The sequence below is a fragment of the Harpia harpyja genome, chromosome 1 (assembly GCF_026419915.1).
Source record: "Harpia harpyja isolate bHarHar1 chromosome 1, bHarHar1 primary haplotype, whole genome shotgun sequence".
Taxonomy (NCBI): domain Eukaryota; kingdom Metazoa; phylum Chordata; class Aves; order Accipitriformes; family Accipitridae; genus Harpia; species Harpia harpyja.
Window position 1 is genome coordinate 108,260,873 of NC_068940.1, and position 27,942 is coordinate 108,288,814.

The 27,942-nt window shown below is 42.6% G+C and overlaps 1 protein-coding gene across 5 annotated transcripts in view; it reads right to left on the minus strand.

Annotated features, from left to right (window-relative positions):
• The window catches only part of SCAP (SREBF chaperone), a 68,872-nt gene extending 41,088 nt beyond the window's left edge, over positions 1-27,784 (minus strand). Inside the window, exons 1-3 of one of the 5 annotated variants that reach the window (XM_052809104.1) lie at positions 27,685-27,778; positions 14,466-14,558; positions 7,325-7,541 (exon numbers count right to left, since the gene is read on the minus strand). In XM_052809104.1, the coding sequence (XP_052665064.1) occupies positions 7,325-7,446 (122 nt within the window). In that variant the 5' untranslated portion in view covers positions 7,447-7,541; positions 14,466-14,558; positions 27,685-27,778. Of the gene's footprint in view, positions 1-7,324; positions 7,542-14,465; positions 14,559-21,271; positions 21,292-26,869; positions 27,079-27,684 lie in introns of those variants that run through there. The other 4 variants (XM_052809123.1, XM_052809114.1, XM_052809133.1 and 1 more) reach the window with 4 other exon arrangements.
• Positions 27,785-27,942: the final 158 nt, after the last annotated feature.

Genomic DNA, 27,942 nt, shown 5'->3' on the forward strand with positions numbered 1-27,942 from the left:
ATCACCATAGGGGAAGCAGGGACATATATTTACTTATATCACAGTGATATTTGAAGATTCATGTTTATGAAAGGTTTTGAGAACATCTGATGGAAGAACACAAAAAGTACGCATTCTAGATCACACTTACTGAAGTTATTTCAGTAAGATGCTAAAACATTAGTTCTAGACTTTATTTAGCCTTATACAGGCATGCGATACCAGCTGATCCTGTCAGTGATACCTGAGACAGACTGACAGAAGAGATAAAAAAAGGACAGAGTGAGAAAGAACCACCCAGCGATAGAGAAATTCACTAGACCTACTACTTCAGACATCAATGTTAGAGCATCTTTTAAGCAAAGAGATACTTTAAAAAAAGCAAACCAAGAGCTGCTGATGAGTTGTCAGAAGCGTCCTGGCTTCCCACAGTCACTAAATGCTGCAAGGATTGCGAGATGCGACAGGCCTAGGTGATTTTCATGTGCACTTCTTACCAAAGGCAAGAACTGCTCCAAGTGAGTTACAGTGATTTCCAGCACTCAGGTTTGAATCTCTTCACATTTCTCTTTGTTAGAGATTTTTTTGACCATCAGGGAAAGAGGTGAACACCCAAATGGAAAGCATAGAGAAAGGAAGGAAGAAAAGTAGAATCTAAAACAGGTGACAGGAAAGCTCAAAAAGAAGTTCTGGTTTTGAGAAGGGTTCTTTTTAGATGCTCACATGACAGTGCACCCTGACACCCTTCTGCAAATCCAAAATAAGGGAAAAAGAGACCATCTACAAGTTGGTATTGCTGAATTCAAGCAATAGTGCATTTTAGTTACCAAGCATGAGGTAGGTTCAAGCAAAAATGTTCATCCAACTACTTTACATATTTTCAAGACAGCTTAAAGGGCCAAGATGGAGAACTGCCAGGTCAGCCCAAGGCAGCTGGCAACTCAACAGAACTGCAAACCCTACAACTGCATATTCCTCCTTCTCAGAATCAAAGCGGAGATCTCCACCACCCCAGAATAGTCTTCGGCTCTGAGTATGAAGGAAAATGGAGAGCTGCCAAGTCTTAGGTAACAGGGAAGGTGGTGATATATTGCCTTAAAATAGCTACCACCTCCATTTTGCACACTGTAGAAGAAGCTTTTAGCCTGTTTCCAGCCTAAACTATTGCACAGATAGAACAACCTGAAAACCCATTGCTAATGAGAGATATGAAATTTGATAAAAGGGGTCTTGCCAGAGGGTAGAGGCGGCCAGATATCTGGCAGCAACAGTTCCCTTTTAGCCTTGGTAAGTGCACAAACAATACCTGTTTCTGAATAAATTATGTTTGCTTTTGCCCTGTTTCCCACTGACAGGGCCCTCAAAAATCCATACTGCAAAAGTAAAGGTTCCCCTTGCTCCATGCTGCCAGTTTCCTTTTTTCTGCAAATCAGAACAGAGGTCTCGCCACACAGAACTTGCTTCTAGTTTCATCATGCAGTCCCACAGGGGACTGTATTCTCTATGGATTTGGAACATGAAGAGTCTGACAGTGACTCACCTTCTCTGGTTATCACACAAGATAGTACAAACCTGTAAGAAAGTGAAATGTTCTTTTAGAAAGAAATATATCTATGCACACACACACACACACACAAAAGGGCTCTGGTTCCAGTCAGTTCTACCATTCTTTAGTAGAACTAGCAGAACCTAGTGCTTCAGTCAAATAATGAACCCCTGCAAAGACTTGCCCTGTTTAATTCTCCTAAACCTGCTTCACAGAGTCAACTGTTTGATTTTAAATTCTTACTTTAACTAAAAACTATTCTTCAGAACTACACAGGAATTTCAAATTTACCCTGATTACCAGATTTATAGTTATCATCTGTTCTTCTCTGAGCTGGGGAGGAGGAGCTACTCTTGTGTCAGATAGGCTTAAGTGGCATTCTCATTCTGCTGGGGGGGGGGGAATAAAATGGATACACTCAGCTAAGTTTGTCCCTGTAAAGAGCAGGAATGTTTCTAAATGCAGATCCATTTAAGTGAGGTGATGAAAATTAATGTCACCTCCAAAGGGATACATAGTAAAACAAAAAGTTAACTAACAAGCCCTACACCTCTCAATAGCTAGTTCAGCAGAAACCACTCACTGTGAAGTAAAAACTAATACAACTTGGATTTTCAGACTTTTAGAGTAAGAATGAGTCACAGGCATTTTTGCTTGTGCTTTGAATATTAATTTATTAACAAAACCAGATATGCCATGTCTTGTCTATAGCTGACATTAAAAATAGTGTCTACACAAAATACTTCCAAGGTTAAAGACAGAATACATTCAAACAACCTATAACAGACACTCTGTGGTGACTGTGCTACCTGATCCTTGGCACCTGACCTTTTAGGAACAGGAGAAATACCCGCACATTAACTGTTGTCACATTGATCAAGAACCAGAACTGATGCTGAATAAATTGTGGACCACATGGTTTACTTCAGCTTTTAAAAAAGTTATCTGAACGCAAAGATGGCCGAGTTTCACTGAGGTGTGGGGGAGGAAAATGAGAACAACTCAGTTAATTTCCTTCTCAGCAACACTGAGGACATTATTAGGTCCTTCCCTGTTGATAAAAGTCAGTATGAACCACTGGATCACTTGTGTATCTTCTTTCCTCATTAGAAAGACCTGTAGTTCCTACTACTTAATCAATCCATGCTTGTTTCAGACACTAATCTACATTACTATGCAAACAGTGCTGAGGGTCTCTTATCAATCATGTTGGACAGAAACGCTGCCTAAATGAGCTTCTACCTTGAAGCTGGGCCTCGATTTTTTTCCACCAGCTTCTTTCTCCAAATTTCAGCACATTTCTCACTCATTTTTGCAGTGAGGTGGCTGAGATGAATCAGTGAGATCTGTCTTAAGAAAATGGAACACTTCTGAAGAGCACAAACAAATTAAATTCCAGCAGTACATCAGTGCCAAAGACCATTACTCGGAGTCCTCACGATCTGACTGCATGAAAAAATGCAGATGTGACACTTTGTGGCCATCAGTGAGTTCCTGCCCCCAGCCATCAGAAAGCTTCCACAGGAGGTGGCCGTCCGACAGCTCCCGTAAGCAACTGACTGCTGCGGCTCCTGCAGACATCACCCAGCCCACGCTGTGTGCTGAACATGCCCCACAGCTGCCAGTTTTGAGTTGCAGAAGGCTATTCAGATGGATGTAGTCTAAAACAAATATACATAAAGCTAGCTGTGCTGGGTCAGACCAAGAGTCTCTCTGCCCAGCAGCCTATTTCTTACAGTGGCCAATAGCAGACACCTAGGAAAGAGTAAGAGAATAGGGCGAGCATATAATGCATGAAGTGCCCAGCAGATAACACAGTTCCAGGACTTAACTTCAACCTAAACTGAGTTAATATACTAACTAAAAATTCATTTTCCCAAATACTTGCTAAAATACTTTTGAAGTCTCCAGCCCCACCCCACAGATAGCCAGCAGTCACCAAGATGACTGTTGATCACTTCTTTTTTCCTGTTATTTCACACCATTTTATATATTTGGGCATCCTGATTAAAAAACAAATTATAGCCCTTGCATTAGCCTTGGCACCTTGCCCCCCCCCAAAAAAACCATAAAACTTTACCATATCTGATGAAAACACTTGTTTAGAAGGATTCTAGTGCAGTACAGTCTGAAAAGCTACTGAATATCTTGCTCCAGGTTTACGCAGTTGTAGTCCCTACCCATTTGTTAAGGGATTAGCGTTCAACAGCTATAGTTGCACAAGCCACAGAACTAACAACTGTGTGCAGCCACACACCACAAACATCAGATTATTCCACACAGAGCAAACAAGGACGAGGCATCTCAGACTTCTAAGGATATTTATCAAGTGCTCACTCTAGAGAGCAGCCCCTGAATTTGAGCTCTGGCAAGAAAATACCCAAATTATAGTACAAGCCAAGGAACCTGAAATACAATATACTTGGTAATGTAGTGGATATAGTAAGTTTTATTTCTTGTTTTAAATGAATAAACAATATGTGGACTGCAACTGCAAAGCTACCTAGCCCCAAGAAAACAGGAGTTACTCTCAAATCACTTGATAGCAAGGATGTGTGTTCCCTTCAGCACCACTTCCTTTTTCAGCTTGGGGAAAAAACAGAAGACGGAAGGAAGGAAGCATGGCAGGGAAGGGGACACTCCTAACACCTTGATAAATCAACGTGACTCTTACACTGGAGAAATTGAAACGGGGGCTTCAAAACCATTCTCCTAAATCATTTTGCATCGCACAGCTCCTTTATAAACTTCATAGGCAGACTAGAAAGCGCACAGATAGAATGACAGACAGTTGAGGCTGGAAGGCAGCTCTGGAGCTGGGCTAGGCTAAACCTGCTCGGAGCAGGGTCAGCCACAGCAGGTGGCTCAGGGCTGTGTCCAGATGGCTACTGAGTACCTCCAAGGATGGAGCCTCCACCACCTCTCTGGGATACCTGCTCCAATGCTTAACAACCTTAAAGTAAAAAATTGTTTTCTTATACATAAAGCAGAATCTTCTGTGTTTCAGCTTGTGCCCATTGCCTCATGTCCTGTCGCTGGGCTCCCACTGAGTGGCGAGCCTGGCTCCATTTTCTTTACACCCTCTCTTCCTATATTTATATATGGTGCTAAGATCCCCTGAGCCTTTTCTTCTCAGGGCTGAATAGCCCCAGTTCTCTCAGCCTTTCCTCATAAGAGAGATGCTCCAGTCCCTTCACCCTCTTTATGGCCCTTTGCTGGACTTGCTCCACTAATTCCACATCCTTCTTTTACTGGGGAGCTGCCCAGCACTGGACCCAGCACTCCAGGTGTGGCCTCACCAGTGCTGTGTAGAGGGGCAGGATCACCTCCCTCGACCTGCTGGCAACGCTCTCCCTAATGCAGCCCAGGATACTGCAGGCCACCTTTGCCACGAGGACACACAGGGGGCTTGAGTTCAATTTGGTGTCCACCAGGACCTCCGGCCCCTGTTCTGCAAAGCTGCTTTCCAGAGAGCTGACCCCCAGTCTGTACAGACGTCTGGGGTTATTCTTCCTTTTACATTTCCTTGTGTTGAACTTCATGCAGTTCTCTGCCCACGCAGCCATCTGGTGTATCAGCCACACCTTCTAGTTTTCATCCAGCCACTTCATCCAGTTTTCCACTTTCCAGTTCATGACATACGAAGTTTGTATCATCTGCAAACTTGCTGAGGGTGCAGTTCACCCCATTATCTAGGTCAATGATGAAGAAGTCAGACCTCAGGCTCAAACTAAGAGGAAGAAGACTTGAAGACCTCAACCCAAAACTAAACTTCCAGTAAGCATTTCAGTGTCCTGTGCACAGACACCCTGTTGAAGTTCAGTCTTACCACACTGAAATGCACTGAAGCATAGAAGGGCCGCACTCTGGAACAGTTTTGACCTTGTTAGTAATGCCACTTCTCGAGCCAGAATTAACACCTAGTTAAACATTAGTTAATACACAGCAGCTCAGAACAGGAACTGAAACATCCCTAAAAACTGCTTTCAAAGAGGGAACGCTTTACCCACGCTGCCCTCCCAATTTTTTGCCAAGGTACACTTGCTCTCAAAGGGTGTCGTCACAGTATTTCTAAAACCCTGTCTCTTCTAGGGCCATTATATGCTTTTCTAATGAGTTACTGAAACTCATTATTCACTTCATGTTTGATGGTGTCTTGGACAAGTTTCTGCAGTCTAAAGGTAACCAATAACTGCAGAATCTCAATTACCAGCACCGAGTAATGCAGATACTTCCACAAATACACAATCACAAGTAACTAATCTGCCAAAGACAACCTGGTTTGAAGCTTCAAGGACTTAGAGCGAGACACCATAATTCACACTGCTCTACACATATGACTACAAAGACTGGACAGATACAAGTTCTGGCCTAGGGAGCACAAGGTCCCCAAGAAGAATGAGGACAGCTGCTAGTAATCCTAGATCAGATTTCCTCCTGTCCAGGAAATCCTAAATTTAGGAAAGGGAGTAAGCATGCAGGTTTTCATTTTGATGCCTCCCAAAATGCAACTGCTTCAGTGTGGATAAACTTTTTACACTGAAGCAGTTGTCTTCCATTCCCGCATTTACTCCCAGGCAACAGCACCTGAAAGATAACTGAAAATAGGAGCCTAATACCACTGAAAGCTCTGATGAAGCAATTAGCAAGCAAGAATGCTGTGGCATGGCGATTCAGGACTCATGGTGAAACTCTGTTTTGGCTAATGCAGGCCTGACACGTGAAAGCAGCATCCAGCAAAACTGAAGTCAGAAGATAGAGCCGTTACTTGCAACCATATCAACAAAGATAAACAGAACGGAGAATCTGCTTGCTTGGCCCTTGTAGAAGTTCTGTAGAAATACGAAGCAAGAGATCTGAAAACAAAACTATTATCATTGCCAGTTACAAGAATTAATATGAAGCAGTGAAAAAAGTCAGGAAAGCAACGCCTCAATTGCTGCTCACAGCCTTGAAGAGTCACAGGCATGAAAAGCAATCTCACAGGTTTTCAATACATGAAAATGATCACTTCAATAATCTTTTAACTGTAGATGTGAAAGAAGTCTGTCTTATCCTCAGCGATGCTCAAAGAAAAGTTTACATCTGTATCTGTATCAACACAGGTGGAGCTTTTCTAAAAGCAGAGTAGATCGCCACACAGGTTTTATTTTGACCAAAAGAGACAAGATACTTCAAATTAAAAAGGCGAAGACGCAATCTATATATGCACATGCATGTGTCTCTGCACAAATCTGAGCACAAAAGTTCTCTCAACTCCAGTAATAATAATACCTCATTGGAAATGATTAAGAGGCCCATGTAACATTTCTGAGAGTGAAACTGCATTCAGTTGCAACTCGTACCCAAATTAAGAGTCCATAAGGAGAGTAGAGAATTTACAATAACACACAACACATGCGTGCCAAGGCAAGGGCTGAAAAAGAAGAGTACAAGCTTAAGGGAGAACAGAATAGGCAAGTATGGAGAGAGAAAGATCAACTTTCCTTCTCCCCATTATTAATTCACGGTTGGAGTCCACCACCAGGTGTACTTTTATTTTATTTATTGCTTTACTTCACTTCTTTGATTAGTTATTACTATTTACTTATTAAACCACATGAAGATACTTCATCCCTGCCTTTTCTTTTGTCCCACAAAAAGAGATGATACAAATCTATTAAGTTTAAAAAAAAAAACAAACAAAAGAGCTTCTGGGATAGCCCACAAGACAGGGAAACCTGAGCACGTTCATGGCGTTGCTATTAAAACCCACAAAGCAGCAGCACCCTGCGACAGCAAGTACTTTGCGTGACTTACCAGCAGGCCAGAATACAGAGACCAGTAAAGAGGATGATGGGGATGGGGTAGGAAGCACACAACAGCCCGTGGTTGTAGAACGCCCGCGATATCCTCTCGCGCAGTTTTTCAGTCAGGGTCATCCTCAACTGTCGTCACCTAGTTGCCATCCCGGAATACATCAGGGGGTCAGGCAATTCCAGCATGTGCAACGCTTCAGCAAAGGCACTGTATCCAGCTAGAAGTTGGGAAGAAAGCAAGTTCATGAGAAAAATAAAGGAAAATAAACATTACCAACTTGTTTTAGAAAGACTTCCAACATTGTACCCCCTCAGAAGAAAAGGGAGAAACAGACACCACACACTGAGCACTTGCTATGAGCCTACAGGCAATCCGATCAAATTATTGGGTTTTGCCTAGGGGAAGGAAGGGCAGAAAACATAAGCAGAGAACAAACACCAGCTGAACAGACAACAGGCACTGCTGCCATGAGCTGCTGGTCAGAGAGAACACGCAGGAACAGAGCTAGGAACCAAACTGTCTGAAAGGAAGGAAGAAAAGGAGCTTAGCAGTAAAAGAATTAAGCAGTACTCCAAGGAGATGCCAAAATGCCAATTAGAAAAGAAGGACTGAGGCTAGCTGTCAGCAACGTGGTCTTAAGGGAAGTGCTCTTGGACACAGACTGAAACGCTTTCACTGTTTTAACTATTAGTAACACACCAGTAACAAGAGAAGAGACCAGAATAGGCTTCACAGCTAAGACAATCTAAAGAAAGTTATTTTTGCATGGGGAATGAGGGTGGGAAGCCTAAGTAGCCACAGTTCAGAAGACTAAGCCAGAGTACACTACACAGTAAAATAAACTAATGCAGGTACTTCTTGTCAAAATGTATTTTGATTTGACTCTAAGACTTAGGACCAGGCCATCTACCAAGTGCAAACTGAATTGCAGATGTCAGAAGCAGACAACTTAAACTTGCAATTTGATTTGCAAAGTATAAAAAATGCAATATATAAAGCCCTAAGAAAAGGTTAAGATAATACATTAAAATAAAGCACAAAACAAATTTCTAGGAAAGATGGAGCAGAGGAAATCTACCCTTTAACTTTTTTTTTTTTTCTTTAATCTCAGGCTAAATGCAAAGCATGTGGTTCACAGCAATGTTCTGTGAAGTGAAAAGCTTGAATGCAAGACAGATTTTTTTCATACAGTTCAAAGCTATGATTATCCAAGATTTTTATATTTTAATCTGAGAGGAAATAAATACATTTTTCCTGGCTTCTCCAGAATAAGACTGGGACAACAGTAAGAGACCCAAAGCATATGAAATAAATCATTTTGTCCACAGGAAAATGCCATTAATGGTTGCACCAGAGAATTCAATACAAGACCTAAACCCAGGCTACCCATTAAAACCAGCTGGTCACTTGACATTTTGAACAATTCACCTTCACCATCTTGAACGTAAAGAATACTAGAGCAAAAGGTCTGATGGATTCACACAGGCAAGAAATCCGTCAAGGGTTTTTATACATATCTGGCTTCAGAATTCTGTAAGCCTCAAATATTTAGAAGCCGGGGGAGGTATCACGGGTGCTGTCTGGTTTTATATTCTTTCCTAAGCACCCACTTTCAGCTATATGGAAGAGAACACATGAGGGAAGACAAACCCTAAGTACAACCATCATGCTTTTAATTTCAGATTAAATTCTATTTAATGCCCACAGGACTATTTTACAATGATCTACCTACTTTCTTCCCACCAGTAATGCAACTAAAAATAATCAGATTTTGAGCAACAGAAGCACCAATACATTGGCCTAATGACCAAGTGGAAAACCTGGATAAATATTTTTGCTCATACCTTTTAGCAAGGCACCGTATCTTTCCATAAGAATCAATATCAACTTTCTTAGTCATAGGCAATTTCAGTTTGCCTGCAGTCCAGCACCAGCGTGAACGTGCCAGGATTTTGGTAGAGGGGAGGGATGAGAAGTGTGCTCTTCCTGCCTGGAGACCTTGCAATGCAAGGGGTAAGGCCAACAAGCTAGCCAAAACACTACATACATGGCATTCATGCAGAACAGAAAGGTTTTGTCTTATAGTCACACAGAGAACCTAAAATATGGTACCATGCAAAGGAACAGACACATGGTGTATAAGAATACATTTAGAAGTTGTAGAGATTACATCAGAAAAAGCTTGGGTTTTAACCTTTAGGCTGTTTTGGTCCAGTGGCAAATACGACCTGTTCAAATCAACTCCAAGGCAAATGTTAAAAAAAAAAACCCCAAAAACCTAAAAAATTGTTTTTAAAAGGTGCACTGAAATCACCAGAAACATGGACTTTCTATTCTAGGTCTCAGGAGTAAGTAGAAAAATAAATAGATTTTATTTTAAAATTTCAGTGACAAAGCCCTCTTCCAGAGCTGTTCATAGAATGGGAAATAATGCAGAAACTTCCTGCGTACACAAGCCTACTACTTAGAACAGACCATTGAAAATAATAATCAAAAAATACGTTTTGAATATATGGCAGTAACCGAACTGGAAATCCACAATCTGTGTTAGCAGAATTGGAAAGGAAGTTGCAAACAAGTATATTGGAACTGAAACATTCAGGGCTTCATCTCACTGGTGATTTTTCTCAGCATGAGTCTTGCTAGAGCTAGAGCACGTTATGTTGGGGCTCACACAGACAGATCGTATCCCTAATCTAAGGGCAGAAGACAAAAAGCAAACATGAAATAATCCTTAAAAGCAAACCCACACCAAGCACTGGTTTTCAGCACCCGGACTCCATGGCTGTCCCATCGCAACAGAAGATCTGATCCCTTGTGACAGGGTGCAAACTAACCTGATTGCCCAACCTAAGCAAGCAGAGAAGGGAAAAAATGAATATGCTTTATATCACCCCCATTTACATCAGTAATAAAGTTTGAATGCTGCAAGTGCAAGAATTGGAATTATGAGAAAAGCTTCAAGCACTAACCAGTCACAGAAGGAGGAGGGAGGGGGCAACCCCCCCCCAGGTTTAGACTACTTAAAAATTCAAGCAGATACACATAACATACACAACATAAAGCATAGGTCAAACATGCAGAAAAATTCTCATCCCCAAGAGACAGCATCCACGCGGCAGCATTAGAACAAGGAAGGCTTAGATGGACACAGTGCTGGCAAAGCTGGCCCACTGCTGCTTCCCCTGCTGCCTGCTATGGGCAGCTGATCTTTGGCCTGGGCCAGACCTTGAGAGCCAGCTTCCTCACACGCTGGGCAAATGCCATCCTGGCTTCATTCCCACCGTTCAAGTACATGGCATTTGATTCTCCACCTTTACCTTAAAGTGCAGCTAAGCCATCATTTCTGATGCACGCAGGTCTCTAGAGCAACAGCCTCTCGCTGTAACTAAGCGGTGACCTGGGTGTCCACAAAAACCTGGGTGTTGCAGCCTGGAGAGAAATGACCGAGCAGATCTGATCTTGCTGTAGGGCTGGGTGTCAGGATTGGACCATCCCTTCTGATCCCTGTTCTATGAGTAACTTGGGAAAAACACAGATATTCTACTTCTGTGGCAGAAATATGTCATGACAGGCTCTTTGACCAGCCTCACCTTCTAACAGCAATTTTTGTTATTAGCATTGCACTGGGAACAGTTTCTACCAATTGCAAAAGAGGAAAACTTCATATTTACTTGCTTCACCTGATGTGAACTATCAGCATTCATTAAGAAGAAAACATTAAGCATTCCAAAGCTAATATTTGCTTATTAGTTTTTTGGGGGTTGCATATTAAATTCTGAAATCTTTATTAACTTTATTCTACAACAGTGCTCATAAAAGTTTAAAGCAGGAACCGTTCCTATTCAAAGTCATTTTTGCAAACAAATATTAGCAAACTCAAAATAAACCCTCTGATTTTAGGACAACCGTGAAAGGAGAATGCATTCAGAGTATTTCTCTCCTTTTGCATGACTGCAAATCCAAGACAAAGTTTGACTGGAAACAAGAGGACGCCAGGATGTTTCCTTAACCTTGCAACACAGTATGTTGCATTTCTGGTTGACTTCAGGTACAAGAGACAGATATACAATGAAGTTCAGAGATAGATCATAGGAAACAAAAGCAAACAGCAGGCTTGGAAAAGCAAGGTTTGGCTTTTAAAGTCTCTTCATTTCCAAACTAAGCTACACATTAAGCAATTGCTTCAGCTCTCTAGTCCCTTCTCCCATTTACAGAAGCGTAAAACTTTATTATTGCCAGGATCACACAAATTCAGCTATACACGAGTGTGATTTCAGTTAAGATGCCTTCCCCACACGGACACATCCAATTCCAACATTTCATGTAGCCGCAGCACCTCCCACAGTAACTATTACCCGGGGGTCAGCTGGGGCAGGGGTGGGCTGGGGGAGCTAGGTTTGGGGGCCTATGGGGGGAGCATAGGTCCGGGAAGGACACCCTGCACCGAGGTTACTCATCCATGCCTCGAGAAACAGGTATTTCAGTGCAGCCTTGCAAATGTTTCATGAGATGCAACACAATGCTAAGGCCACAAATTTGCCACAAATTTGTCACAAACTGGAAATCCAGTGCTGCAGACAGAAAACAGAATTCAGATTATAACAAATTCACAACACCTGGATACCCGCAGAAGAGTGAATTAATCTACCTTGTGAACAGAATGTTTTCCCCCATTCTTGTGTTACACAGAGGACAAAAAGCAATTGCTGAAACAATCCGATTGCCATAGTCTAATTGGTAATTTGCTGCACACCACAGCAGATTATGTTGTATAAGGGGCTAAGCATACTTTACAATCAGGGTGCTAAAGGCATGCCCACATACCACAGCTCAGACATGCGGGCATACCACAGCTCAGCTGGTAGGAAGGTCCTGAACCAAATCCTGAAAATCTTGATAGTCTGTGACTAGTTGATGTGGTAGCATGAGCCAGGTAAAGACGAGACACCAGAGCTAGCATCCTCCACTGCCACCCAGCGTCCCTTGCTCTTCTGCCCACAGGAGCTGTTCTGCTAACTCCTCCAGGGAGAGTTTTCAGACAGCCTGGCTGTTAAACCATGCATGTCAGAAAACCACAGTGCTTGTCAGCTGGGATGCTGTTTCCCTCTGAAGCCCCTTCCCTCACCCACAGACAGGAAGCGAACTATGACTAAAACCTGAAATTTTTTCTGACACCATGTCATACACCACATCTTTGTACTTTTTTGGGTGTACTACACCCTCTGACACACACACACACCCCCACTTGCAGATGAGTTTCTCAAGTAGCAAAAAACTCCTCTCACACATAATGCTGCAACTCTGGAAGAAGGGCTTCTACCATCTCATCAAGAGAAAGCACAGTCATTTATTTGGTATTCATTCACAACGCAAGACAGGCAGAGAAAATATTAAATGCCCACAAACACGCTTAGAGCCCCAAGGCCACCTTTTGGCAAGCTGATCCTTATGCTGATTAGAAAGTGTGTTATGTTATATACCACTTCATATACTCCATGCCGACTGCTGTCATAAGACAAAGCAACTTTTCAGCCGGAATTAAGCACCAGCATCGGCACATAAGAGCACTGCACCATGCCACCTGCTCCCTGCCGCTGCCTCAGCATATGCCAGCACAGCAGTTCGTCATCCAAACCCCTCATAAAAACCAATTCTGGCTTGCTGTAACTTCTCGCTAGTTCACAGTATGTCAGGCTCTTCTATTTCCCACCTGTCCAAGAGCTGAACAGATGATTCACTTTCTACTTCCAAAGCTTTTCTCTAATGAGGAGCTTGTGGCGGCCAACTCTGCACCAGGTAATGAAGCTGCACTGAAGCTGAACCCAGACAACTTCACAGGCATGGCAGCACGGCAGAGGCTGGCAGGGACCTCTGGAGATCACCCAGGGTGACCTGGGGCAGGTTCGTCAGGGCCATGCCCGGTCAGGTTTTGAGTATCTCCACCGATGGAGACTCCACAGCCTCTCTGCAACTGGTTCCAGTGTTTGACCACAGGAAAAGAGCAGAGGCCAAAGTGTTCTCCAGAGGTTAGTCCCCCAGCATGTTGTACAAAGCCGCTACACAGAAAGACTTGCACTGCTGCTTCACACATGCAGCACTGTTCATTAAGCACACATCTAATCAGTCTTAACACAACACTTTTGGTAGCCCACTATATGGTTCTACGAGCTTCACGAAGGTTAAGAGATATAGTGCAAGATCTCTACGTACATACAGCAGCATTCTCCTCCCCACCTGTACCGGCACATGAGGTTTGCAACACTCAGACACAGAACCAGAACAGCCTCTTAACATTTCCTTACTAAATGAGTGTATGACCAAGAGAGTCCAAACCACGGTAATACTGAACTGTGCCTCAAATGCAAGAAGAAAGAGGTGGCTATTCCATAGTATTATGCTCTAGTTTGCTGGCTCTACTGCGAATTCTGACAAAAACCAAGACTGACCAGCAAAGGAAGAAATGTAGAATTTCTTGCAGGAAAAATAAACTCCAACTAACAGATGCTGAACGATACTACTTTTCCCAAGACAAAAGCTTTTATCTCACTTAACAATAGCTACATGCTCCAAATTCTTTACATTTCTGCCTGAAAGCATTTTACAGCCTTCACAGAAAGCCTCCCTTTACCACTGAAGTGCAGGAAAATGCTGCTAATAGCAGTAGCTCAGACAACATGAGCCCACTGTATGCTTAGAGGCAAAATTACTGAATGTATGAAAACTTCTCCCTTTATAATAAACAGTAACCTGTTTTTTTAAAGTATGTTCAACATCAGTTTTCCATAAAACGTTCTTGAATCAGGCCTTAGCGTTAGATGTCATGAAAACATATGACTGAGCTAGTGAAGAGCGGAGGGGGGAAAAAAAGAAGGGAAAAAAAAGAAGGAAAAAAATATCACTGTTCTGTAGTAATTTTTCTTGCACTTCAATACATAAAATACTTTGCTCCATCTTGTTGCCTATAGCAAAGTCCTATACCTAAACTTTCAACATGAATTTTAACATTTAAATCACCAAGCTTGGTAAAGTAGGAACAAATCCAACATGGCCCTCCTGTCCCCCCAAACCCCTACCACCAGCCGCAGCATCCCCCCTGGGACCCAACATTTCAAACGCATGACCTGTCTCTCTGACATACCTGTTCTTTAGGAGGGGAAAAGCACATCACATTACTGTAGCAGCACCAGATCAGATGCAGAATTTCAGAAGCTTTCCTGCCAAGGCTGTGTATCTGGGGAAGGACAGGGGAGGAATGAAGGGGAAAGAAGAGAGAGTTTACTAAAAATTAGGATTTATAAAGGTCACTCAAGTCACTCTCTGCTGTTGCCAACAGAGCAGATCAATTTGACTGCTGTTCTCTCGGCACCTGAGGGCAAGGCGGGCGTATGGACCATTAGCAATAATTCACCCTCCCAATGCCGCAGTCATTTGCCACGTATCCATCAATCCAACACAGGCTCCCAGGAGACAGCAGAATCAGAGTAGCAACCTTCTGCCTTCAAAGTTATCACAAAACAAGTGGAAACAGCAGGACTGATGCTGCTAGAGACAAAACTAGCCCAACTACTTCGAATTTGTACTGTCAAATGAGAAAATTTTTGATCTGGGCTCCAGTTAAGATCTTGAGCCACAGAACAGAGGGTCCATAGGGGACAACATCATATCCATGTGCCACCTCCTCCATGTGGCAGCACTTCCGCAGCCTATGGGGATATATTCACACACACACGTATACCTACAGGTATTTCATGCATTCCTGGACTATACCCAGGACACAGAAAGCAGAAAAGCAACAGTGATTGCCAACACCGAGTCTACTGTCTGATTCACAGTCTCCACTCGACCTGCAAATGTCTCTCTGACCTCTTTTCAGTCCTCACTACAGCTATGATTTCATGACAATGCCAGAAAATCAGCACCACAAACGACCCCCTGAAAACAAGTGAAATAAAAGAGTTTCCCTGCAGATGCAGAAAATGGCCCAACATTAGATCACTCACACACCAGCAAAGAAAAAAGCAATTTTCTTGCCCTTTGTTGGACTGTAGAGATGCTTCATATCCTCAAGATGCTAGAAGCTATCACCACTGTGATCCCCTCAGGAAAATGATAGGTGTCAGCTGCTGCAGGAGCTCTCACATCCCAGCACCAGCAAAAGGGAGAAGGGGAAGGAAGAAAGGAACAGCCCTCAGGAACCCAATTCTCCCACTCCCCACGTCTGACTGACCCAGTGTGGATTCTCCTCCAATGAGGGCCAGGAATGAAGCATTCTTCTGAAGACTTCAGAGGTGGGAAAACAAGAAATATGCTCAAAACACTAACCTCCCTTCACAGAAATGCTACACAATCAGCTCTAACCCCAAGTTCCTATTCTCCACTTGCATTCCCATGGGAAGAATAATGGGCTTTGTGCTGTGAAAGGACACAGAGGTCACGAGGGAACAGAATACTTCCTATGGGAAAATCATGACCAGTGTACTAACCTCCTGGAGACTGGTGTCTGGAATGGGTTAATCCTGACACTGCTCTTTCAGAAACAAGGCTCCAGAACAGCCTGTATGTTCTCAGTTGAGTATACTTCATAGAGGGGTACTTTTCATATTCAAAAAGTAGAAACTCTTCAATAAGTTAGATTTCAGGCTGCATTCCCCCATTCCAGCTATATGGCCAAAATAGTATTTAAAGTCTGAACAGTTTTTGAACCAAATTTCAATACACAAAAAGTGCACCTAACCAGGCACATGCATGCTCAGCACAAGTCTTACCTTCCTCTGGTCAGAATGTGGTCAGAAACAAGCTAGTTTTGACAGGAGCTGAACCTCTGAGTTCTCAATATAATAGTATAATATTGCATTGCGAGGATCAAACATCTCCAACATACCCTTCCCTTCTCATTTATTCTTCTCTGAAGACACCTCAAAGCTCTTCGCACCGGTCTAACGTTTGGACCATGTGCTCTAAACTTGCTTGGCAACTCATTTCCCTCAGTCAACTAAAAAAAATAAGCCACCAAAACCAAATAAAAGCATGCTTGCCAGGAACTTAAGAGGTTTAAGGATCAAAGAGTTACACACATCTTGATACAAAATTCTATACAAATTAACAGTAGCCACTCACTTGATTCTCACCTTTTTGCCCATTTTCTTCCCCCTAGAATATTCATTTATGTTTTAAGAGTTTAAAAATCCAGAAGCTATCTGAAATAGACCCCATTTTACAAGTGGTATTTCACTCATTTTACAAACTTCTAATCATATCTTGAAATGCTTAAGTAGCAACAACAGAGAAACACTGCCACAAAGATTCAAAAAGAAAGCACCTAAATAATCTTAACATCCCAGACAATACATTATCTGCTACCAAAGAAGGGACTGACATTCAAAATAAGTTTCCAAACCTATTTTCAGGACATCTTTTGGACTTTCATGCCAAAAGAGAAGAACCTGAGCTAAACTCCTGCTTAAGAGTAGCAATTCATTGAACACAGTTTCTGTCAAATGTCCTTTCTTGCTTCCTAAAATACTTCTGACAACATTAGACAACAACTTATTGGTGTGGATGAAGTGACAGGATGTTCCACGTGAAGAACTGTAAAACACAGAAGTTTGGGGTATGTAACAAAAATAGAAAGTATCCAAATTTAGAAAAAATCCACAACTTTACTACTCTTTTTGCATCCAGCCAAAGGAACCTTACTCGCCTATTAAGTATACTGACAGCTCACCAACACAAGAAAACATCTCCCAATCTCTTCTTCCTGACCACAGAGTTCTTGCCCAACCTAGTTCTTGTTAGCAATGATCTGGTCTCCACTGTCAATTTACTACACAAAAAGAAACATGATCATATGAGACAGCTTCTCCCTTAAAATATGGGCTTAGCCTGTTTTAGTACCATCTATTACAATTTCATAAATATTATTAGTATATACCTGGGGCAGGGCAAGTGATGGAGATACATGGTAGCAAACCTGCAAAATTAGTTAGGACAGGTTAATCTAGAGAAGAAATGATGCAGGATATACACCATAGAGGGAATCCCCAAATTTAGTTTCCAATTTTGGCACTAAGCTGCTGAGCAGATTTTGGACAATGGCTTGTCCCTTCTAGACTCATTTCTCCCTAGTCTGTGAAAGGAAAGTAAATTATACCGATTCCATTAAAAAATACTGTGAAATATAAAGCTAAGAATCACAACAAAAGCTGCTACTGTAAATATTAGGAAGCTACACATCAAACTCTTTCTTTCTTCACAGTTTCACCAGAACATGCTCTTCTAATGAGCATGCCAAGCAGCATGTCAATTCTCAGCTAGATAAAGTCTGTAAGCCCTCCAGAAAGCAGTTGCTTTGTTTGTCAGTGAACCATTCAGAGGATTTCTAGCTAAGGTGGATTTTTCCCACAATACCAATCTATCACCTGCAACTGAATTTTAAAAGTACAACCACAATGTTATATTTTTTCCAGGCCTTAGGCAACTGAGTAGTAAACTCCTACTCTAATGAGATAAAAAGGCCAAAGAGACCAATCAGATTGCAGTGTTTGGCTTTTAATTTAATTATTGAATTTTTTACTATAGAAAATAGACATTTACTTAGATAAATAGAATTCCACAGGTATAACACTATAATCAAAATCTACCAGGAGTTTTGGAAAGGATATGAACTCTCAAATGCCATCCAATACACAAACTTTAAACAACGCTAGTTAGAATGTCTTTCGAAAAAGACTTTTTCAAGCGCCTCGTAAACCTCCTCCACCATCGATTAGCAACGACTGTACTGACCTGTAAAGTGGCAATTCCTTCATTTTATCAAAAGAGTTACTGAGTTTGGAACTTGCTGTCCAACACATTTTACACTGAACTTCTCTGTCAATAAGATCAACACCAACACCAATTCTTTATTATTCAGTCCACTAAAGGTTCTTCCAACGTTATTTTTGCTGTGTGGTTAGCTCTGTAGCCAGTACCTTGTCAGCCAAGCTCAGCTCAGGTGGTGTGGCTTTAGTACACTTCTCCCTGTTGGTATCATCATGGCAGGGCTTACAGAACCAGGCTGTAGTGTAATTCCTTAAAAGGTTCAACAGAAATAAAAAGAACAAACATTTGAGCTATTATCTGGTTAGAGAGCATTAGGTCTGATTTCCTTCATGTGTGGCACCACCTCAAAGGGACCAGACCTAAGCAGTACCTGAATTAACTCTATATTTAAAACTCCCAACAAGCAAAGCACAGGTGAAGCAGGTTTGGACAGTGGCTCTGCTTTTACAAGAAAATCTCATTTGATAACTGAAATTATATCTTTCCAGGAATAAGAGAGTCCCAAATAAAAACCCACTGCTTTGCATAACAGCAAAGGAAAAAAAAAAAGGGGGGGGGGGGGGGAACGACACTACATTAAAAAGTGTGTTTAAAAAAAAAAAACCTTAAGGGGAATTGTAAAACGAAAATGTTTGGAGGTGACAGAGCATACTTAGAGATACGACATGGGAAGCTCAGAAGAAACGCCTGTCACATATCAAAAAATTCAGTGAAGAGTTGAAGACGTGTCCAAATGATGAAAATACAGAGAGGTTCTTGCACACTATGTATGAAAACATTATACAGCAGGTCAAAAAGAAGTCTGAGGAACTACTGGGAAGAGTCATAAGAACTAATAATAAATGCTAGTTCAGATACCATGAGCAGCTAGTCCTCTGGAGCGTCCGTAGGGCCAAGAGATGATCAGGATATAAAGGGAGAACGCAGAGAGAACAGAAAACCATAGAAGAAAAGCTAAATAAAATTTGAGTTTATCTTCAGAGAGGAGAAGTTATGAGGCGGGGGGGAGGGGGCAGGGAGCTTCCATGCTGAAATCCTGTTAGGAGGGACATCAGGCTCTATCACAGACTGGTGTGTCAGTGAGGGGGTTACAGAATGAGACACTACACCAGCCAGGGTCCTGGACCAGAGGATATTATTGCAAGAGACCCAGAGGAACTCCAACACCAAACAGCTGAAGTAACGCGTAACCTTTTGTGCCAATGCAGTTGCTGAAAGGTGGGAAGTATTCTTCCTACTTTTACTAGGGAGTATCTGGGAAACTACAGATCACTAAGGCAGATGTTCTAAAGAAATCAGTAGAAAATAGCAAACAGAATTGTTTGATGGAAGGAGAGTTACCACACACTGAGGAAGAGTCAGCTTCACAAATCTGTTGGACTGACTCCTCCAGAGGAATAAACAAGCACATAGATCAGAGATCCGATTTAGAAAGTCTACCTAGACTACTAAAAATGAGTTCAAGAAAACTCCTTAGGGGGGGGACTTCTAAAAAACTAAGCTGTCATGCAATAAAGGGGGAGGGCCTTCATATGCATAGAAGTTGATTATAAGAGAGCTTAAAAGAGGATCATAACAAATGTCTGATCCTTTTAATAGAGGGAGGTAATCAGACAGTCCCATAGGAAACTGTGCTGTTTGACGTATTCACAATTTCCCTGGAAAAAAAGTACCGTCTTGATATAAGTAACACTTTCAGTTGTCTGTTATTATTCATGATGGCAAAGATCAGGCCAACTGGAGAGTTGGCAGAAATAACTCCACACCAAGTGACCGGGCAACAAAATGAGAGATTAAGTTCAATGCCAATGAACGGTACGTGAGGCATATAGGGAAAATAACGTTACATACACTGGAATGCATTCTCAACTGGCTATTGCCACTCACGAACAAGATCCTGGGGTCCTAATCGTTAATTCTCTGAAAATGTGAACCGATGCAGTCAAAAAAATCAAGTTGTATATTAAGAATTGTTAAGAATGGAATGGAGAACAACTAGAAATAATTACATTAATATGTAAATCTGTGCTATGCACACACTAAGCGCTATACACAGTTCTGGTCATTCTTCCTCTTCCTCCTCATCTCGAAAAGGACACGCAGGAGAATTAGAAAAGGTACAGAGAAGTTCAGCAAGGATGACCAAAGGTAAGAAGCAGCTTCCATAAAACAAAAAAGTATGGGAAGACTTTTCAATCTGGGAAAGTTTTTATCAGCAAATGGATACAACAGACTTCTCTAACAGAGATGATCTGAGGAAACTGAACAGGGGAGGGCTGCCTCTTTCATTACAGGAATAATTCAGCATCAAACAAAACTATGAAGTGGCAGCTCAAAATAAACACACAGTTAAGCTGTGGAAATCTTTACCCCAGGACATCGTCTATGTCACAGGGGTTAAAAAAGCAAGCAGACAAATTTTTGGAAGAGCAAGCCGTAAAGCACTATTCAGCACAAAGCCAAGGCATTCCTCTCGCTTGAGAAGCCCCTCGGCCACAAGCCACTTCTCCCAAACACCACACTGCCTGCCAGTATCTAACATATTTGTCTTGTTTGTACACTCCTCCCCTGTACTAAATACTGTCCACACTCAAACCAGATACTAACCTAAACAGATCGTCAGTCTGACCCAGCAGCCGTCCTTATGCAATGCATCTCACGTGATCACTTTTGGAATAATCCGCTTCTTTTTGTTTATCAATGTAGCTGCTTTACAACGAATCGCTAGGGAATTGCCTTCTCCTAAAAATACCAAAAGACTGATGCAACACCCACATGCAGTTACATATCGGAGCTTTACCATTAAATCCACCTCTCACTTCAACAAGAGCCTGCTGGCCTGTTGCAGTATGCCCCAACTCAGTGGCCAGGCACAAACACTGAGGAATTTGATCAACTTTTCACTCTCTGGCTGCTCAGGAAGTTCCTGACTCCAGAAATTAACTCCAGGATACAAACAGTAACCAACAAAGAGCACCTTTGATCTTTTTTAGGATATACCTTGTCTATACAAATGCACTGATCAGGCATCTTACAGCCACATTTTAAAATTTCTGAAGCATGGAGAAAATTCATTTCCATGAAAACAGTATGGACTGCAAGTGTTCAGTAGGTGTTATTTACCTTCTTGTAGGTCTTAATCAAGCTCCATCGCTGTAATACAAAGTAGCTGTGCCTACATTTGTACTTCCTCCTGAACACAATGTCATCCACTTTGCTCTTTCTGTTACAGTCACTGCAGCCTGCCTATCATTGCAGCTCTTTATGCAAGACTTCTGAGAGGAGTACACAAACAGCTCACCCAGCACAGACCTGCAATACACTTGTCTTTCTACTACGGCTACTGTTTCTACTAATACGATTTTCTAAACCCCTCTGCAAGATCAAGTTTAACATCTTAGCCCATGCCTCTAGTTTGTGGTATGAAATATGTAGAATGCTTTTGGATGTCATTCATGAAGTGGTAACTTTGTCAGATCCATCCTCAGTGTCATTTCTGAAGTTTCCAAGTACTACATATATTATGGACTAGCCATAAAGAGTCAAAACCTCCCCAAAGCAGCCCTCACACCCCACTGAAGCATGCAAATTGAAAAAAAATCAAGGTAAACACTTCCACATAACCATGACAGCTTTCTGTGAAGCACACAAGGCCAGACACACGCTTTTGCACTGCAGGACACAATCTTTATCTTCCAGTTCACGTGCCTCATGCCTCATTCTGTCTGCAGTGAAAGGCACTAACTGCAAGGCAAGCTGCCCTTCGCCTACTCCGTTCATCCTGCCCCAGCGCTCACCCAGTCACGGTCAGAGACCCACAGCACAGCCAGCACAGAAGAAACCTCGTTAGTAACTACAGCTCATGCGTGAGAGAAAACGAGGCTAGAAGGGATTTTGAAGGCTCTAATTCACGCACCTCACTCAGAGCGCTACAATTTATGCTCAAATTAATCCCAACAGATGTTTATCCATCTTGTTCTTAAGCATTTAGTGGGAGACTCTACAGCCACCTCAAGCAATGTGCTCCAGTACTAAGCTTCAGACAGTTTTTTTAACATTTTACCTGTGTCCCTCCCTGCTGTTTAAACCGCTCCTTCTGTGCTGTTCTCAGTGGGCACGGAGAACAGGACAGCCTCAGCAGCAATACTTGCAAGAGTAAATTCCTTGAGTCTCCCCTCAGTCTTCTCAGGGCACACAGCTTCCCCTGATTGTGCTTTCCAGAGACAGACTGCTCTGCTTCATAGACTCTCCACTTGGTTCATGTCACTTTTCCAGCGTCATACCAAAACCAGGTCATGGGGTGTCCCAACAAAGCCTTACCGGCACTGGGTGGAACGGAAGGATTACGTCATAACCTGCAGTTTATTCTCCGGTTTATACACCCAAACAAAACTTTTGCCTCCCCTCCCTCCTTTCCCCACAGGAGATTACTGGTCACCAGCGCAGGTGAAAGGTTCCTTTAATTATGGATTATACCTAATCAATTATTCTAATGCCTGCAGCTGGTTATTTTTGCTTGATTACAAAACCTTACCGCTGTCCTTATTGACCTGTAGCCAATTTTCAGGCAACATTTAAGTCATCAAATCCACCTCTCAATTTTTAATCCTGTCATATAGCATACTTGTAGTATGCTTCCCTGCTTTATGTCATTTACAACTTCAACATGCATAGTCTGTTCTACCACTGAAGTCGTGAATGAAAACCCATAGCCCCCACAGTAACCTTCTCAAAACAGCCTTCCATTTTAACAAGATCTTTACTGGTACTCCGAGTATGTTTATTTAACCACATTTGTATCCATCATATAGCACCTTCTTAGGGTTGGTTTTTGTGGGTTTTTTTTTTTTAAATCTTACCTACTTGAGAATCTTATTAGGACAAAAATCAAAACCTTACAGAATTCAAGATACACGGAAGCTTTTGTTTCTGCAGCCAGAAACGGACCTGACATCTTATCCTAGAAAGAAGTAAACTCGCTTTGCCAAGGAAGTACCTGTGGCAAACCAGCACTGGCTGTTACATGCTCCCCGTAATCTTTCAGGTGCTTACAAATCATTTGACTACTTGCTGCAGGATTTTAAGATGACTACAATTCCCCATTCTCTTCTTCCCACTCTTTCACCTACACAAACTGCTCACTCCTCTCTAGTCTTTCAAAACATCACCTATTTTCCATTGCTTAAAAGACGCCTACTAAAGCTTTTAAGTTTGGGGGTTTTTTTAGTTTGTACTTTAAGTACACAGATGAAAATATCTCACTTAAATGACTGCTTGCAAACCTGCTCTTTCTTTTTTCTAGTCTGTCACTAGCATTAGTTGCTCACCAGCTGACTTTGGTCTTCAGTAAGAGTCAAAAGATATTGAACACTTCAGCTTCAGTGACACTGGACAGTAAGTTTTCCTCTATGTTCTTTCCTCCACCATCTTCTTACTATTCAGACATCCACAGAATAATTTTTGTATCCCTTGATGGCCTCCGATAGTCAGGTTTGTTTTCTACCTTAATCCTTCTTACGTGGTCTTGCCACTCTTCAAATGAAAAACGGAAACAGCTCTGGGTTTGAATAACCCACATATTGCAGGCATGATGAAAGCAATATTTGCAATTAGTGCTTTAATAATATGATTTCTACCTAGTTCCAGCACTGCTTTTTTGAGACAAAAGCATTGGGTCATTTGCCTCCTAGAAGAAAATTCCCCCCCCAAAGAAAACACGGAAATAGCTTTGAGTAAGCCACTCTGTCACATTAAAAAGACACCTCTATAACAAAGTCCAGCTATCACTGGCAGAAGTTTCCTGACTAACTGCAATTAGAGTTGGATCAAATGAAGTTTATGTGTTAAGCACTATCATTTTCCTGAAAAATATATTGTGGAAACATCCAAAATAATAGTCTCCCCATTTCAGAAGGAGGACTTGGTTTCTGTAGTACCAGTTGGGTACCTTCTGACAGCTGTCAACAGAAGAGCTTCCAAAACTTTTGAATTTGGCAGAAAAACAGAAGTCTACCTTTGGCTCTCTGGGGAAATGCGCTTCCTGTTCCACACCCACCCTCTCTACGGCTCCTGAATGTTAGAGCTTCAGTGGTATTTTCACTCTGAACTCTTGAACACTGGAAGTTTTGGCTGTGTCCATCATCTAATTGACAGGGATCCTCTCACAGGCAGGATGCTGACACTGACAAAAATAAGGGAGACAATGAACACAATTCTGACCACTTAGTCCATGAAACAGAAAGCAAAAGTTTAGACGTAAACTTCAGTTTGTATTTCCCTGCATTGTTCCCTCAAAAAAAAAACCCACCAAGCCTTTAATCAGAACACTTTTCATGACAAAAAAGTAAATCTGCACTTTAAGATCTTCCAGGCTTGAAAAGCACCCTCAGAAGGCACAAGGGAACGCAAGCATCGGTAAGGTGACTCACTTGCATGGGATTGATTTTCAGCAGGTTCTAGGTTACAGAAGTAACATTTGGCAAGCCTGAATAAGCAAACTACCAGGACTCTCAACATCCAATAAGGGAGCTTTTGTCATCTCTAGCATCACGCAGAACTAAATATTTTTCTTTCTAATAACCACCAATTAGAAACCCAGGATTAGCAAATCACTAAGCTCTTTCCTCCCAACAGCGAAACAATCCCAAAACTACTGTTAGACAACAAGTCTGAAAGTCTGACTTGGACATTGTCTTTTGAAAACAAACCAACTATTATTCCCATGGCATCTTTATCACAATGGTCCATACAAGATTAATTCAATTTTTACCAAAGAAATGCAACCCTCCTCCTCTCCTCATTCACCACTGCTCTCTCATTGCAGCTGAAACTCACTCTTTTACTGGCAGAAGCCTTAGAATTTTATTTTCTTCCCAAGGGAACCCAGTTACACAGAAAGGACATCAGCGATTCTGAAACACTGGGACTGTGTCTTCATCTGAGGACACAAATTAAAAGATTGTCTTGAAGACAACCACCTTTAAGTCCCTGTTTCTCCACCTTCTTTTTGATATTTTGGTTGTGAGAAGTAATAGCTTACAGACATTGAAACAGAAGGCTGCACTACCACAGAACCACCTAGAGTTCCTTAAGACTTTTCTTTCTCACTCTTTAACGCGCTGTACAAGTTTCGAAGGAATTATAACACAAGGTATTACAGCTAAGGAATGCTTCTAAAGCTCAGCCTACATCTACCTTCCGGCCCTGTTGTATACTCAAGACTGAGTTCCTCAGGCCAAGCGCCATCGGTTCCTCCTTGCTTGTACAGCACCCAGCACAGAGGAGTGTGCTGCCCATCAGCGGGGCTCCGCGCTGCCACACCATGCTGTAGGAAGTCTTTTGTAAAATGGGAGAAAGCTGCCTGAAGCTCCCTGGACAGAAAGTCAAGGGAGGTCTGTCAGTTCCACGAGTGAGGCACAGAAAATCGGCCGCAGCAAGAATAGGAAGGAGGATTCCCAGGTCACAACATCTGCTGATATTGCTGTACTGCTGCTATTCCCCTTCCACTCATTACCTACTACATTCCGTTATAGACAGGTAAAGCTATTTTTGTTCATCAAGCTGTACCTATTCTATTTTTTAAACTCTTTGCTCATCAGAGAGGGGGAAGAAAAAAAAAAAAAAAAGACTTTTCTGTGCATAATTATATGAACTCTGATGACAGACAGGCCTAGCAACCCACTGAATTAAAGTAGCATTGAATAACTCAACAGCTGTCTTCAGAGAGAGCTTGACAAATTCATTCATCACTGAGATTTTGACACTTAAAAAACTATTTTAATGCTCCTGAGAGAAAACCTGATTCTTCTTTGCTCTTTTGTGATGTTATATTTGAATCACATTTGGAAAAATAAACAGCGTTGTACCGAGTTAAGCTTTATAACTGAAAATACTGAGCAGAATTGTTTTGGTGGAAGGACTCAGTGGCTAACAGCACAGCTCTCGACGTGTCATACATTCAATGAAAATCCCAGGGTGTTTTCCTTTCTTCTCAATTCAAGTCAGCTAATCTCCTTTCTGCATTACACAACAGCTCATGTAATCCTAAATTTATCACACTAGTATGCTGTCTTAACAGTTCTAGGTTTCACAAAGAGTGAGATCATGCCTCATCTTTGCCCCTTTCGTGAAAGGAAACTTAATTTGTCTTTCAACAATCCTGAAAAATAAGCAGACATTGCATTCAGGAAATTTTGGTGTTAAGGCAGTAGTCCTTTCCTTGGGATTCTCCCAAATACAAACCCACAGCTACACCACTTCAGGATTCATGCAGCTCCTCTGCTTGCTCATTATTTTTAGAAAATAATCTAGAAATGCTCACTTGCTCTCATACAAGGAAGCCGATTCCTAAGTACTGACCAAACTCCAAAGACAAGGGTGATTACCCAGAGTGAAAGATACTTGCAGCACCGTGCCATCATCACAGAGCGAAGTCCCCATAAATTCAAAGCAGCAGAATAGTTGTGGTTCTGAAGAGGTCAGTAACTACCTACCGGTGTGCCAAGCAAACCTAGCAGAGTATCTTACTCCACATTTCAGTCATTCCCTTTACGGGCTGTTGTTTTGCTTCTTTTCTACTGAAAAGAACGTTCTCCTGATTCTGCAGCAGAGATGATTAACTCTTTCAACTCACCCTCCTTACTGATTTAGTCCCATCCCACCACCTTTGACCCACCAGCCCCACCAAAACCTTCTACACCCCCCTTTCAGACACAGCAATACCTCAGGCTGATGACTCCCAGTTTCCTAAGCAGTAAACGCTCTGTTTTGATCCCAATTCTTTCCGAATCCTCCTGCAGGCAGAGCAGTCGCTACTCCAGGCCCTCAGCAGATCCTCTGCACAAGTACCCAACTAATCTTCCCTCCCTTCCCACAAACACCACTTGCTTCTTCATCCTCAGCTGCCAAGCGGGTAGGGTGGTCCCTTCTTCTGCATATCTCAGGAAACCACAGCACCTCGCTCTTCGCAAACAAGAAAATTAATCCCTGTCCTTTTTGCTAACACCCACGCCACTCCTAATTATTAGAAAAACACGTTCATAAAATAAAAACGCAACCCGCACAACCCCCCCGGAGAAGACACCCACCACCCTCCACAGCCAAATCCCCAAATCCAACAGACACCTGAAGCACCACAAGTTAAGGGGGGGGGGATCCAGCCGGCCTCTCCCCACCCACCAGCCTCCTTTGTGCACCCCAAATCCGCCCCCCCTCCCTCCACGACACCCACGAGGGAGCGGGGAGCCCCCCCACCCACAGTTGAGGGACCTTCCCACCGGGGAAAGGCCTAAAGGCCGCGGTTCCCTCAGGAGATGGAAAAGGAAGGGGGGGGGGGTGCTGGAATGACCGTTAAACGGCCGTTAAATGGGGGGGGGGGGGCGCGCGCCCTCCCCTCACGCGGACGCGCGCGTGCGTGTGAGGGGAAGGCGCGCGCCCAGGCCCGGCGGGAACCGCGCTGAGGCGGGGGGGGGGGGGGGGGGGGGGGAGTTTTTTCGGTATCCGTCGCGGACCGATCGCGTTCGCCGGTGGGTTCTCACCTTTACCGACGGGGGAAGCGGCTCCTCCTCAACCTCCGACCTTTGACCTTTTACGCGGCCGTGAGCCCGTTTTGTTGGTTTTTTGTTTTTTTTTTAATTTACCTTGGGGCGTTGGTTTTTTTTTTTTTTTTTTTTGGTTTGTTTTAAACACCACCACCCCACTTTCCTGACCCTAAACCTTGCCGCTCGACACGTCGTTCCCGGTCCGGTTTAACCCACCCCCTCCCGCCCTCCCCCCGTTGCCGCCTCCGCCGCCGC